The sequence below is a fragment of the Grampus griseus genome (assembly GCF_964374135.1).
Source record: "Grampus griseus genome assembly, chromosome: 8".
Lineage (NCBI taxonomy): Eukaryota > Metazoa > Chordata > Mammalia > Artiodactyla > Delphinidae > Grampus > Grampus griseus.
In genome coordinates, this window is record NC_139002.1 from 83,448,657 (window position 1) to 83,461,062 (window position 12,406).

At 37.1% G+C, this 12,406-nt stretch overlaps 1 protein-coding gene across 1 annotated transcript in view; it reads right to left on the reverse strand.

Annotated features, from left to right (window-relative positions):
- DCDC1 (doublecortin domain containing 1) overlaps window positions 1–12,406 on the reverse strand; it is a gene marked incomplete at both ends in the record, with an annotated part of 429,210 nt that overhangs the window by 28,327 nt on the left and 388,477 nt on the right. Inside the window, 4 exons of the mRNA XM_082661206.1 lie at window positions 552–753; window positions 1,936–2,139; window positions 3,548–3,733; window positions 9,124–9,294. Of these exons, the coding sequence (XP_082517332.1) occupies window positions 552–753; window positions 1,936–2,139; window positions 3,548–3,733; window positions 9,124–9,294 (763 nt within the window). The remainder of the gene's footprint in view (window positions 1–551; window positions 754–1,935; window positions 2,140–3,547; window positions 3,734–9,123; window positions 9,295–12,406) is intronic.

A 12,406-nucleotide genomic window follows, 5' to 3' on the forward strand; every position in this document is an offset into this window, starting at 1 on the left:
GGGCACAGGCCCTGCCCTCAAGTTGTACCTAGTCTAATGAAACGCACAAAGATGTAGACAGATAATTATAACACAATGTGCTAGGAGCTGTGATAGGGGTGCATTTGCTGTAGCTTCTGGGAGTTCATAGGAGCAGTGGAGACGGGGGAGGGGAGTTGGAGGACAGGAGGTGTAGAGAGGACACCTTCTCTTCTAATAGTAGGAAGAGATTTGCATTGATCTAGTCCCACTTTCTTAAGCGGTCTCCAGTTGGTTTTGGTTCTGAATTTAAGAACAGAACCTGCTCATGTTGCATAAAGTAGCTAAACTGTCAAACATGTTTTATAAATTCTAGGCAATTTATTTATTGTTTTGGGGCTGAAATCAAATTTACATTAAAAATTTTTTTTCTTATTATTCTGCAAGGTAAAAACATTATGAGAATTTCATATGAGTAGCTTCCTGTGATTTTTTTTAACTCTCGAAGGGGTGACTGAATGAAAGAATTACATTTAACTTTCATATGATCAAACATAAGTAGAATCAGCTATATCCTGTAGAATGTAACCAACCTTCCATACTTTTAACAGGTGTCCCTTTTGTTCCAACAGGGGCTGCCTCTTCCTTTTGTCCCTCAGAGTCTCTCTGGATAAAAGATTTATCAAGAGCCCATAAAACCAAATCCCACAAGGAAAGGATTGTGGTTCCATCTTTGGTATACACTTTGGAGGCTGCTCTGGCAAGACCAAGTTGTTCCGTGCATTCTGCAAGCAGCTAAAAAACACAGACTATAAGGAACTGAGAAGAAATAGTGGTAGAACTGAGAATAATCATGATGAGCGTGTTAATTTAGAACTCTGAGAAAATCCTTTAATTTGAGAAAACAGAAAGCAATAGCTACCAACTTGATCTTTGATCAGAGATGATTTTTGATATTGGATTGTCCTACATAATCTCACAAATTAGTCCAATCCATCTGTGAAAATTCTTAGCTCCAAAAATTTAACACAGCAGCTATTGTATGTTAATACATTTTATCATCAGAGTATTTATTTCCTAAGAAGTGTAAACCTAGAAATCCAATTTCAATTGTGTGCTTAAGAATGAATAAAATTATTCTAACACTTCCGATGAACTGCTTTAAAATAAATGAATACTTGACTTTCAAACCAAGAACTGACACATTATTACTTCCATTTGGCAGATGGGAAATCAGGCTGAAAGGTTAATATTTTTGCCCAAGACCACAAAAGCCAGGGTCCCAGGGTGAATTCTGGAGTTGCTAACTTTTGTCCTTTGCTTAGTCCATTGAACAACAATATCTTAATAAAAAATCTGTTCGTACTCAGAGGGGTGAGTGAATGATTATGTGTGTGTGTATTTGCAAGGAAGTCTCCAGGGTAACTCCATATCATATTTAACATTGCTTGTAAAATATGTTGTTAAAGGTATTGGCCAGAATGTACAGACACAAGACAACCATCATGCAATGGAAGGACAAGGCTGGGTTTGGGTCCTGGGAACTCTCCTCCCTTCCCATGGCTGTGGGGAGCAGCCTCTAAGACAGAAATCACATGTTCCCTCCTAGCACAACTCCTGCCTCTCCAATTTGAAAATGAAATGAAACCCCCTATCAACAAATTAGTGCTCCGATTCTCCAGATGATAAAGGAGGTGGCATCTCTTAGGATACTGAGCTGACATACAACTTGAAGCTGGAAGGGGAAGGAAGGCAAAAAAGGCTTTCTGTTTCTCATTTTTCTAAGTCTATATCTGAAGAAATACCATCAAAAATAACATCTTTAAGAAAACAGAGATCTTGATCTCAGCAGCTTAAATTGGTAAAACTGGCCAGGGATATTTGTCACTCAATCTCACTGCTTTTTTTCTTGTCAGAGAAATCACCATTATCATTACCTCTGATGATTTGAGAAGCATTTAAGTGATAGCCACTCACCATGGGGAATGTTCCAGCCACAATTAACTTCCCATTTCGATATCTATCTCCATTTTTGTATGCAATTATTTTCACTGCCTTCTGGTGAGTAACTGCCATGCCACTATGAGATGCAACTTGCGTGCAGGTCTTCATCCGTAAAGATAACAGACGTTCTTCATAATAACTTAAAGTGTTTTCAGCCTCATAAGAAGATAAATCAGCCTGATTTTTTTTTAAAAGAACAACAACATAGATCAACTCAAACTTTTTTCTTTTAGTTTTATTATTTTGTTATACTTCAGCCTCTTGATTTGTGTGTGTACATGGGTGTGGCATCTAAATTTTGAAATGTCACTTCATATGCTAAAAGTATTAGGTGCTGTAGTGGGAAGGACATTGGGTCCGAACTCCTCAGTTCTCTTCCCAGCCCTGTCACTGAGTCTCTAGGTGACTTTGGGCCTCTGGCTTGTGTTTCTGGCCTCCTCCTGTTTTCTACTTTGCCTTCCCCTGGACAGGAGATGGGGAAGAAGGATGCCAGGGCCAGAGAGAGCCTGGGGTTGAAGTAACGGACGCTAGTAGTAAAGATATTCTCTTATTCTTTGACTTCAGGATGATGCCATCCTGTGGTGGCAGACACTGATGAATGAGGAGGGGAATGAGTGAAGCCTTAACCACATGGTAATGAGGGTGGTGAACGCCACACTTCACCTTTTCCTTTTCATGGCTACTCAGGAAGCTGCCCTGAGGGAGAAGTTGTGTCCAAGATGCTGTAACACTGGGGATTCTTTCCGATCAGCTCACCCCCACCTCCTTAACACAACCCTACTGTCACCAAAGCAAAGCCAAATGCCTGCAGGCTTTCCCAGAGGACTGACTCCCCTTTTCCTTCAGTGATTGTTTCAGTTGATGTTTATTGCAACTGTTACGACCCTGCTCTTCTGCAATGTGTATCAGGTTTAGGGGAGAGAGGACAGTGACCTGGGAATAAGACCGGCAAGCCCTGAAGAGCACACCAGGTGGAAGGTTCCCACCCCTAAGGAATTGCTCCTTTTTATACAGTTGTGTAAGTTCCTCTCAGCTCTTCTCACTTCTAAACTTGAAGGAAAGGATTTTTTAAATGGTGCCATTTTAAATTAAGATCACAGGAAAGCAGCAGAGATTATTTTCCCCATGAGCTGTTAAAAAAAAATAGTATTAGACATGAATGCATGAATTCAGGCACCCAACATGAAGAGTCATTAACAACAACAGATCAAATTAGCCCTGAAAATACTAGGAAAAAAGGAGTTTACCCTGTGGATATAGGCAAAAAGCTACTCCACTAAGTAAAGATTTGCAGTTACTTCCTCATCTAAAAGCAACACAGGGAGTAGTGCAAGGTGTCAGGAGACGATTAAAGCTGCAGAAGAGCCCAATTAACTTCAAAGAGTATATCGAACTATTAACAGATAATGTATTTTAAGTTACAGTGGGGAAAAGGAAATCAATGCAGGTGGAATGGTAAAGGTGCCTCAACGAAAGATGAACTGGATAAGTGGAGATGAACTTGAGTGCAAGGCAAGTAATGAATGTATCAAAGTTTCCAAACTGATGCCACACATGTGTTAGCAGAGCTCAGATCATTACATACTCTGGCCACATCGATGACCTTGAAAGGTCCTTGTGAGAAGGGCTTCTGGGTCTCGGAGGCTGAGGCACAGAGGAATGGCAGCCCTGGAAGCAACTGTTTCAATCTCTTCTCTGCTCTCATGGATCGCCCACATGCCAAACAGAGCATTGTTTTTTTCTTTCCACTGGGTGAGAGATAATAGTATCCCTGAAAATGGAGGTAAAGATGCTTTTATTTGGTTGCATCTAAATTATGATAGCACTTTTGTAGAATATTTTGCCATACAAATAAAGCATTTTTATGATTCCCCAAATGCTAAATTTGAAATCTCAACATGAATGCATTATTTTGCTCTCTAATTATTAATTATTATATAATTATATTATATTATAATTATATTATAATTATAACTATTATATTATAGAGCAAAATATTTCCAAACGTTGTTGACTGAAAAAGCCTAGAGGCAATGACAATTCAACATCAATGAGTATAACTTGTATCCAGAATCAGAGTTTCTTGGAGGAATGGCCAATTCCAGATTTGGGGCAAGAAATATACAAGAGAAGCAAGGATCTCTTGCGTGCCCAGAAAAAAAGAATCCATCCAAAAGTAAAGGCATTATGTCAAAAAAGACACAGGCGCCAACATGAAGGACATTCCACTGGCCCAAAGTGGGACAATTTGGGAGTAAAATAAAATTATAACCAAAACACTTCAAATATGTTTGAATAGGTAAAGTCCCATGAGTTCATAATCATGTTAAAAATATAAGTAAAAAAAAAAAAAGCAACAAAAAAGCCAACAAACAAACAAAAACAAAACTACTACTTACTGGAGTCCATTAGAAGTAAACTGGTACCAATTTACAACTCTGAAATTGGCCATTAGAAATTGTGGCAGATTATTTGCAAAGATGGCATAGTAAAACCATCCCATTCTTGTTTGCATGCCCTTTTGAAATTCCATTTTGCTGCTCCTCCAATCAAGAAATAAGAGTTTCTTGCTCCTTTCCTCCTTCCCTTGAATCTGGGCAAGGCCATGTGACTTGCTGTGGCCAATGTAGCATTAGCAAATGTGATGCAAGCAGATGCATAAGAAGTGCTTGCACATTTCAGCTTGTTCTTTTTTGGCTGCATTTGGAAGCCAGAGACCATAATGTGAGCTCACTTGAGCTAGCCTACTTAAGAAGCCTTGAGGAGAACTAAGGCCCCCACCAGACATGTGATTTGACCATTCAGACACCACAGCACCACCAAACTACTGGTGTGCCACCAGATAACTACAGCCACATTAGTGACCCTGGGCAAGACCAGCAGAACTGCCCAGTTCAGCCTAGCCCAAATTGTTGACTCAGAGCATAAAAATGGTTGTTGGCTTAAGCCACTAAATTTTCAGGTGATTTGCTACACTACAATAGATAATTTAGATAGAACAATGTAAGCATTTATCCTACCATCCTTTACAAACCATATTTCTGGGCAGTCAAATACCTAGTTGAAGAGGTAAAGTTCTTCCTTACACTAAAAGTTCAGCTAATATATGTCAGGGAACATAATAGAACTTTTAAAAATTGACCCTTTTGAAACTTCTAATGAAATTATTGATTTAGGCAAAGATCACAAAAAAGGCAACACTAAATGAGAAGTCATTGGGAATTGTTTTTTGATGTGAGATTAGGTTGTAATCACCTGAGCCCATGGAAAATCCACACTGTATCCCTGCATAAGTGATAAATATGAAATACACAGTAAAACCTATGAAGATTCTTGTCCAAAAAATGCTGAACATAAATATAATTAAACTCCAGTGCTAAATTTCTTTTATAGGCATTATGGGAGCCAGAGAAACAGGTTAAAGGATGCCATAGGAAGCAAACAGAAAAATCCAAACAAGAGGCATTCTATAGGATGGATTCTGCGACCAGCGTCACATCGGGACCTTGTTTGAATCCTGACTCAAACCAACCAACCATAAGAAGAATTTTTTAGGAAACCTGGGAAATTTTATTATGAACAGGGTAGTAGATGGCCAAAAATTACTGTTAATTTTATTAGGTGATAATGGCATAATGGTAATGTAAGAAAATGGTCAAATTTTTACAGGTGCATGCTTAAGTTTGAGGTGAAATGGTATCATGTCTAGGATTTGTAAATATTGCAAAACCTTGATAATAGTTGAATTTGGATGATAGGTATATGAGAATTCACTGAACTAGTCTCTCTACTCTTGAATATGCATGAACATTTTAAAGCACTTTTATATAGACTCTCTGATTTGCTTTGTTCCTCACAAGGCTAAAAGTTAAGTACAGCCAGAGTTAATATCATCATTCTCAATTTACAGATGAGAAAACAAAAGCTAAGAGAGGGAAGTTTTTAATCCAAGGATATTCAAGTAGTATGTGGCAGAGCTGAAGTACGAAGCTGTGACTTCTGATTCCAAGTTCTTGTTTTTTTGCCTTTGTCATATTTCTTCAACTATTCCATTTAAATACTTAAAGCTACCTCAATTCAGAGCCAACATTTAGATGATACTTTTGAAGATGTAATTCTTAAGTTCCACTATGGATTTCTCTATATGCACATCTGATTTCCATTTTCCTAAAAATTACTGGGAGACAGAAAATTAAAACATCTCCTCTCAGATGGAATTGAATGAATACTACATACAGAATAATTTGTACAGAAAAACACGGACTTCATGATGAATCGTGTGCCAATGGTATTTCTTATTACACTAAAGAAGCCTATTGAGGGCTTGCCTGGTGGCGCAGTGGTTGAGAGTCCGCCTGCCGATGCAGGGGACACGGGTTCGTGTCCCGGTCTGGGAAGATCCCACATGCCGCGGAGCGGCTAGGTCTGTGCGCCATGGCCGCTGAGCCTGCGCGTCCGGAGCCTGTGCTCCGCAATGGGAGAGGCCACAACAGTGGGAGGCCTGCGTACCACCAAAAAAAAAAAAAAAAAAAAAAAGAAGCCTATGACAGTATCTAGAAAATGTATTTTCATTCATTAAGACATCAATCCCTATGACTGTGGTGCTACTATTTTGATGGTTCCCAAATTGTTTTATTTTGGCAATGGTACACGTATACAATGCAAACTGAATTTTTGGTTAATTCATTCACCCTTAACACAACATTTAAACTGCTGCTGGTAAGGAAAATGCAATACACTGGGGTAGCTCCCTAGGTTAGGCTATGTCTACAGAATGCAAACAGAGTTTAAAAGTTCAGCAAGTCAGCTGCTGGCTCTATACACAGAATACCAAGCAGTTGGTTTGACTGATTATTTTCCTCTATAAAATTTCCTTGATTTATTGAAATGACTAACTTGCTCTGTTCATTTGACCTTATAGAAATATGGTCTATAACATGGAGTTTGTTTGATCAACAATGACGCTTACTGTATATATAATAGCTAGTGTGACTGTGAATAAATTATTCAGTTGCTTCATCAATCTTAATTTAATGAATTATTGATACTGTTTATATTTATTATTTATGTTATATTATTTATTATAAGATAATGTATGTAAAAATAACTAATACTGCATCAGTATCTAACATACAGTAGCTTTCTAGCATATAATGGTTACTTCGTATTAGTTTTCTTTTCTAAGCTTGCCAAGCAAATGTGGCCTAGAGAAGAAGTTCTTACCCTATGTCCAAATTGGATTTCAAGGGAGTCTACAAACTCCCTAAAATTTTATACAAAAAGTGCTGTGTACACATGTGCATTTTGGGGGGAAAGAATATCCATAATTTTCACGAGACTCTCAACGAGGTCTGCATCTCTGAAAAGGTTAAGAATTAATTACTGATTTAGAGCCTTTGTGTAGAGAGTTGGTTTTCCCAGGTCCAAGAGAGAAAAGCACTTTTTTAAATTTGTGAATCCTAGAACTGATATATTATTGTACTCTTCAGATTAACCATATTAATTTCTATCAGATAGGTTATCATTTAACTAGTAGGAAAGGAAAGTTATAATCTTTTAGAAGAAATATTGTTGAAAATTGGGAAGTTTTATCCTTCCCAAATTTCAAATAAGAACTCTTTTATCATAACTATAACATCATACCTAAAATTAATAATACCCTAATATAATCAAATATTCAGTCAGTATTCAAATTTCTACAATTCTCTCACTCCCTTACAATTTATTTGAAAGAGAATCACAATAAGGCCAATACCTTATAATTAGTTTAAATACCTCTAAGTCTCTCTGAATCTTCACATTCCTTATTTCTTTTTCTTTTTTCTTTTGTTGTAATTATTCATTGTACATTTTCTCCAGTTAGATTTGGGGGGGCAAGACCCCATCATAAATGGTACAGTGTATCTCTATCAAGGAGCAACTCTTTTGTCTCTTTTTGTTATGTTAGTAGCTACTGATGATCGTTGCCTAGATCCATTAATTTATGAAAGTTCACAGTATAATGATATTCTGATTTCCTCATACTTTACTCATGTATTAGCTGGGGTATTTCTACGAAGTGAAGTTTCTTCTTGTCAACTGTCTTGTTATCTTGAGGTACGGTTCATAAAGGAAGGGAAAAATAAATGTTTGATTTTTTATTTACTGGTTTTCAAAGTAACAAATTTGCTCCTTAGCATCATCTAATTGTGACAAATTGAGTTGTTGTTGTTGTTGCTGTTGTTTAATATCTCTATGAACATACGGATTTAAACATATCTAATGTATGTCAATCCACTGCATTCAATAGTCATATTGATGCTTAAATTGTCTCATCTTTGGAGCCTTTTCAAGTTGACTCGATTCTTTTTAAGATGACTTCAGCAGTCTTTGGCAGCATATTGTCTAACAGGTATGAGATCACAGACAAAGGAGAAAAAGTCGGCGGGGAGAGCATAGTTGAAACCAGAGACAGGCAGAATGGTACGGTACATTTGACATCTCTTATTCAGTAGAGCCAGGGAATGACGAGTGAAGAAGCAGCAGTGGTTTAGAGACGACTGAGGGGAACAGTAAAGAGGGTCTTGGGCAGTCTTGTAATGTGCATACATTATGAGATTTCAGTTTTCTGTAGGCCAACGGTTATCAACAATAGCAAGGTGCCTTGATCCACTGACCCACAAATATCTCGGGTATCTGTAAAGTATGGTGCAAATAATTCCTTACTAATAAAAATTAAAGGACCAAACTTGAGAAATTATTTCTTTTAAAATTAGAGTATATCATACTTAGCCCTATGCTTGGTATAATGTAATATAAAGCAACTTACAATCATTGGCATTTTAATATGCTTTCTGGAGTGGAGTGACATCGAGTGTGGCCAGCACACCTGTGGGAGTGACGTATGTGTGATTATCCTGCTTCATGCCTGTTCTGGTGAGCTGATGATGAGCCAGAGATGGTGATGGTGATAGGGAGCCATCAGACAATATAAGAAGAGGGTAATATCAATATTCCTTCATTCTTTCCTAACCAGAATCACAGAGTCTAAGCGATTTCACTCACAAGTCAGTGTTTAATTTGTGTGAACTTAAGGTTTTCTGGAAAAAAGTTTCTTGCTTTATTAGACTTATCCATTCCCCCACCCCTTTTTTTTGTCCTCAGAAGGAAGGAACCACTTACTGGTTGATCAATGTGTTTTTCTTTAATCACAGAGGATGTACAAATACCAGCATAATTTGCTGCTGTGACTTCCTTATCCAGTGTAGTGCTATGAAAGGCCATAAAAGCTTTCATATTTGTCATGTAATTCCACTTTTGATTAGAAGTCCCATTGTTATGTGGTTTGTATTTCTGAAAAAAATGTGACAAAATATGGAGTCAAATAGGAGAGGTTATGATTTGTTTATAGCAGTCCTAGTTTTCATTGCATAAAGTCAGAAAGTACAGATAATTACTCAAAACTCTACTATGTAGTGATAACTACTATTGATATTTGATGATTATACATATATATATGAATTCTTGGATTTACAAAAATGTAATCACAAAATGCACACAATTTGGTAATGGCGTTAGTTTTGCTTGTTTTTTTTTTTTAAAGGATATATACTATTTGATCTTAGGTTATTTTAATTTACCAATATCCAATAGTTAAACATGTAGATTGTTTCTCAGGTTTTCCTTAGTATAAGCAAAAGGGCAATCAACAATCATAAAATAAATGTTTGTGTAAATCCATAACTTCTTGAGAACAAACTCAAGTAGAATTGCTAATAAAGGAACAGGATCGCCCTCCCATCAGGAAACTTGCACAAGCCTCTTAGATAGCTTCATCCACCAGAGGGCAGACAGCAGGAGCAAGAAGAGCTACAATCCTGCAGCCTGTGGAATGAAAACCACATTCACAGAAAGATAGATAAGATGAAAAGGCAGAGGGCTATGTACCAGATGAAGGAACAAGATAAAACCCCAGAAAAACAACTAAATGAACTGGAGATAGGCAACCTTCCAGAGAAAGAACTCAGAATAATGATAGTGAAGATGATTCAGGACCTCGGAAAAACAATGGAGGCAAAGATCAAGAAAATGCAAGAAATGTTTAACAAAGACCTAGAAGAATTAAAGAACAAACAAACAGAGATGAACAATACAATAACTGAAATGAAAACTATACTAGAAGGGATCAAAAGCAGAATAACTGAGGCAGAAGAACGGATAAGTGACCTGGAAGACAGAATGGTGGAATTCACTGCTGTGGAACAGAATAAAGAAAAAAGAATGAAAAGAAATGAAGACAGCCTAAGAGACCTCTGGGACAACATTAAACACAACAACATTCGCATTATAGGGGTCCCAGAAGGAGAAGAGAGAGAGAAAGGACCCGAGAAAATACCTGAAGAGATTATAGTTGAAAACTTCCCTAACATGGGAAAGGAAATAGCCACCCAGTCCAGGAAGCACAGAGAGTCCCATACAGGATAAACCCAAAGAGAAACATGCCGAGATACATAGTAATCAAACTGGCAAAAATTAAAGACAAAGAAAAATTATTGAAAGCAGCAAGGGAAAAATGACAAATAACATACAAGGGAACTCCCATAAGGTTAACAGCTGATTTCTCAGCAGAAACTTTACAAGCCAGTAGGGAGTGGCATGATATACTTAAAGTGATGAAAGGGAAGAACGTACAACCAAGATTACTCTACCTGGCAATTATCTCATTCAGATTCGATGGAGAAATCAAAAGCTTTACAGACAAGCAAAAGCTAGAGAATTCAGCACCACCAAACCAGCCCTACAACAAATGCTAAAGGAACTTCTCTAAGTGGGAAACACAAGAGAAGAAAAGGACCTACAAAAATAAACCCAAAACAATTAAGAAAATGGTCATAGGAACATACATATCAATAGTTACCTTATACGTGAATGTATTAAATGCTCCAACCAAAAGACACAGGCTTGCTGTATGGATACAAAAACAAGACCCATCTATATGCTGTCTACAAGAGACCCACTTCAGACCTAGGGACACATACAGACTAAAAGTGAGGGGATGGAAAAAGATATTCCATGCAAACGGAAATCAAAAGAAAGCTGGAGTAGCAATACTCAAATCAGATAAAATAGACTTTAAAATAAAGAGTGTTACAAGAGACAAGGAAGGACACTACATAATGATCAAGGTATCAATCCAAGAAGATACAACAATTTTAAAAATATATGCACCCAACATAGGAGCACCTCAATACATAAGGCAACTGCTAACAGCTGTAAAAGAGGAAATCGACAGTAACACAATAATATTGGGGGACTTTAACACCTCACTTACACCACTGGACAGATCATCCAAAATGAAAATAAATAAGGAAACAGAAGCTTTAAATGACACAATAGACCAGATAGATTTAATTGATATTTATAGGACATTCCACCCCAAAACAGCAGATTACACTTTCTTCTCAAGTGCGCACGGAACATTCTCCAGGAAAGATCACATCTTGGGTCACAAATCAAGCCACAGTAAATTTAAGAAAATTGAAATCCTATCAAGCAACTTTTCTGACCACAACGCTATGAGATTAGAAATGAATTACAGGGGAAAAAAATGTAAAAAACACAAACACATGGAGGCTAAACACTACATTACTAAATAACGAAGAGATCACTGAAGAAATCAAAGAGGAAATCAAAAAATACCTAGAGAAAAATGACAATGAAAACATGATGATCCAAAACCTATGGGATGCAGCAAAAGCAGTTCTAAGAGGGAAGTTTATAGCTATACAAGCCTACCTCAAGAAACAAGAAAAATCTCAAATAAACAATCTAATATTACACCTAAAGGAGCTAGAGAAAGAAGAACAAACAAAACCCAAAGTTAGCACAAGGAAAGAAATCATAAAGACAGAGCAGAAATAAATGAAATAGAAACAAAGAAAACAATAGCAATGATCAATAACACTAAAAGCTGGTTCTTTGAGAAGATAAACAAAATTGAGGAACCATTAGCCAGACTCATCAAGGAAAAGAGGGAGAGGACTCAAATCAATAAAATTAGAAATGAAAAAGAAGTTACAACAGACACCGCAGAAATACAAAGCATCCTAAGAGACTACTACAAGCAACTCTTTGCCAATAAATGGACAACCTGGAAGAAATGGACAAATTCTTAGAAAGATATAAGCTTCTAAGACTGAATGAGGAAGAAATAGAAAATATGAACAGACCAATCACAAGTAATGAAATTGAAACTGTGATTAAAAATCTTCCAACAAACAAAAGCCTAGGACCAGATGGCTTCACAGATGAATTCTATCAAACATTTAGAGAAGACCTAACACCTATCCTTCTCAAACTCTTCCCAAAAATTGCAGAGGAAGGAACACTCCCAAACACATTCTATGAGGCCACCATCACCCTGATACCAAAACCAGACAAAGATGTCACAAAAACAGAAAACCAC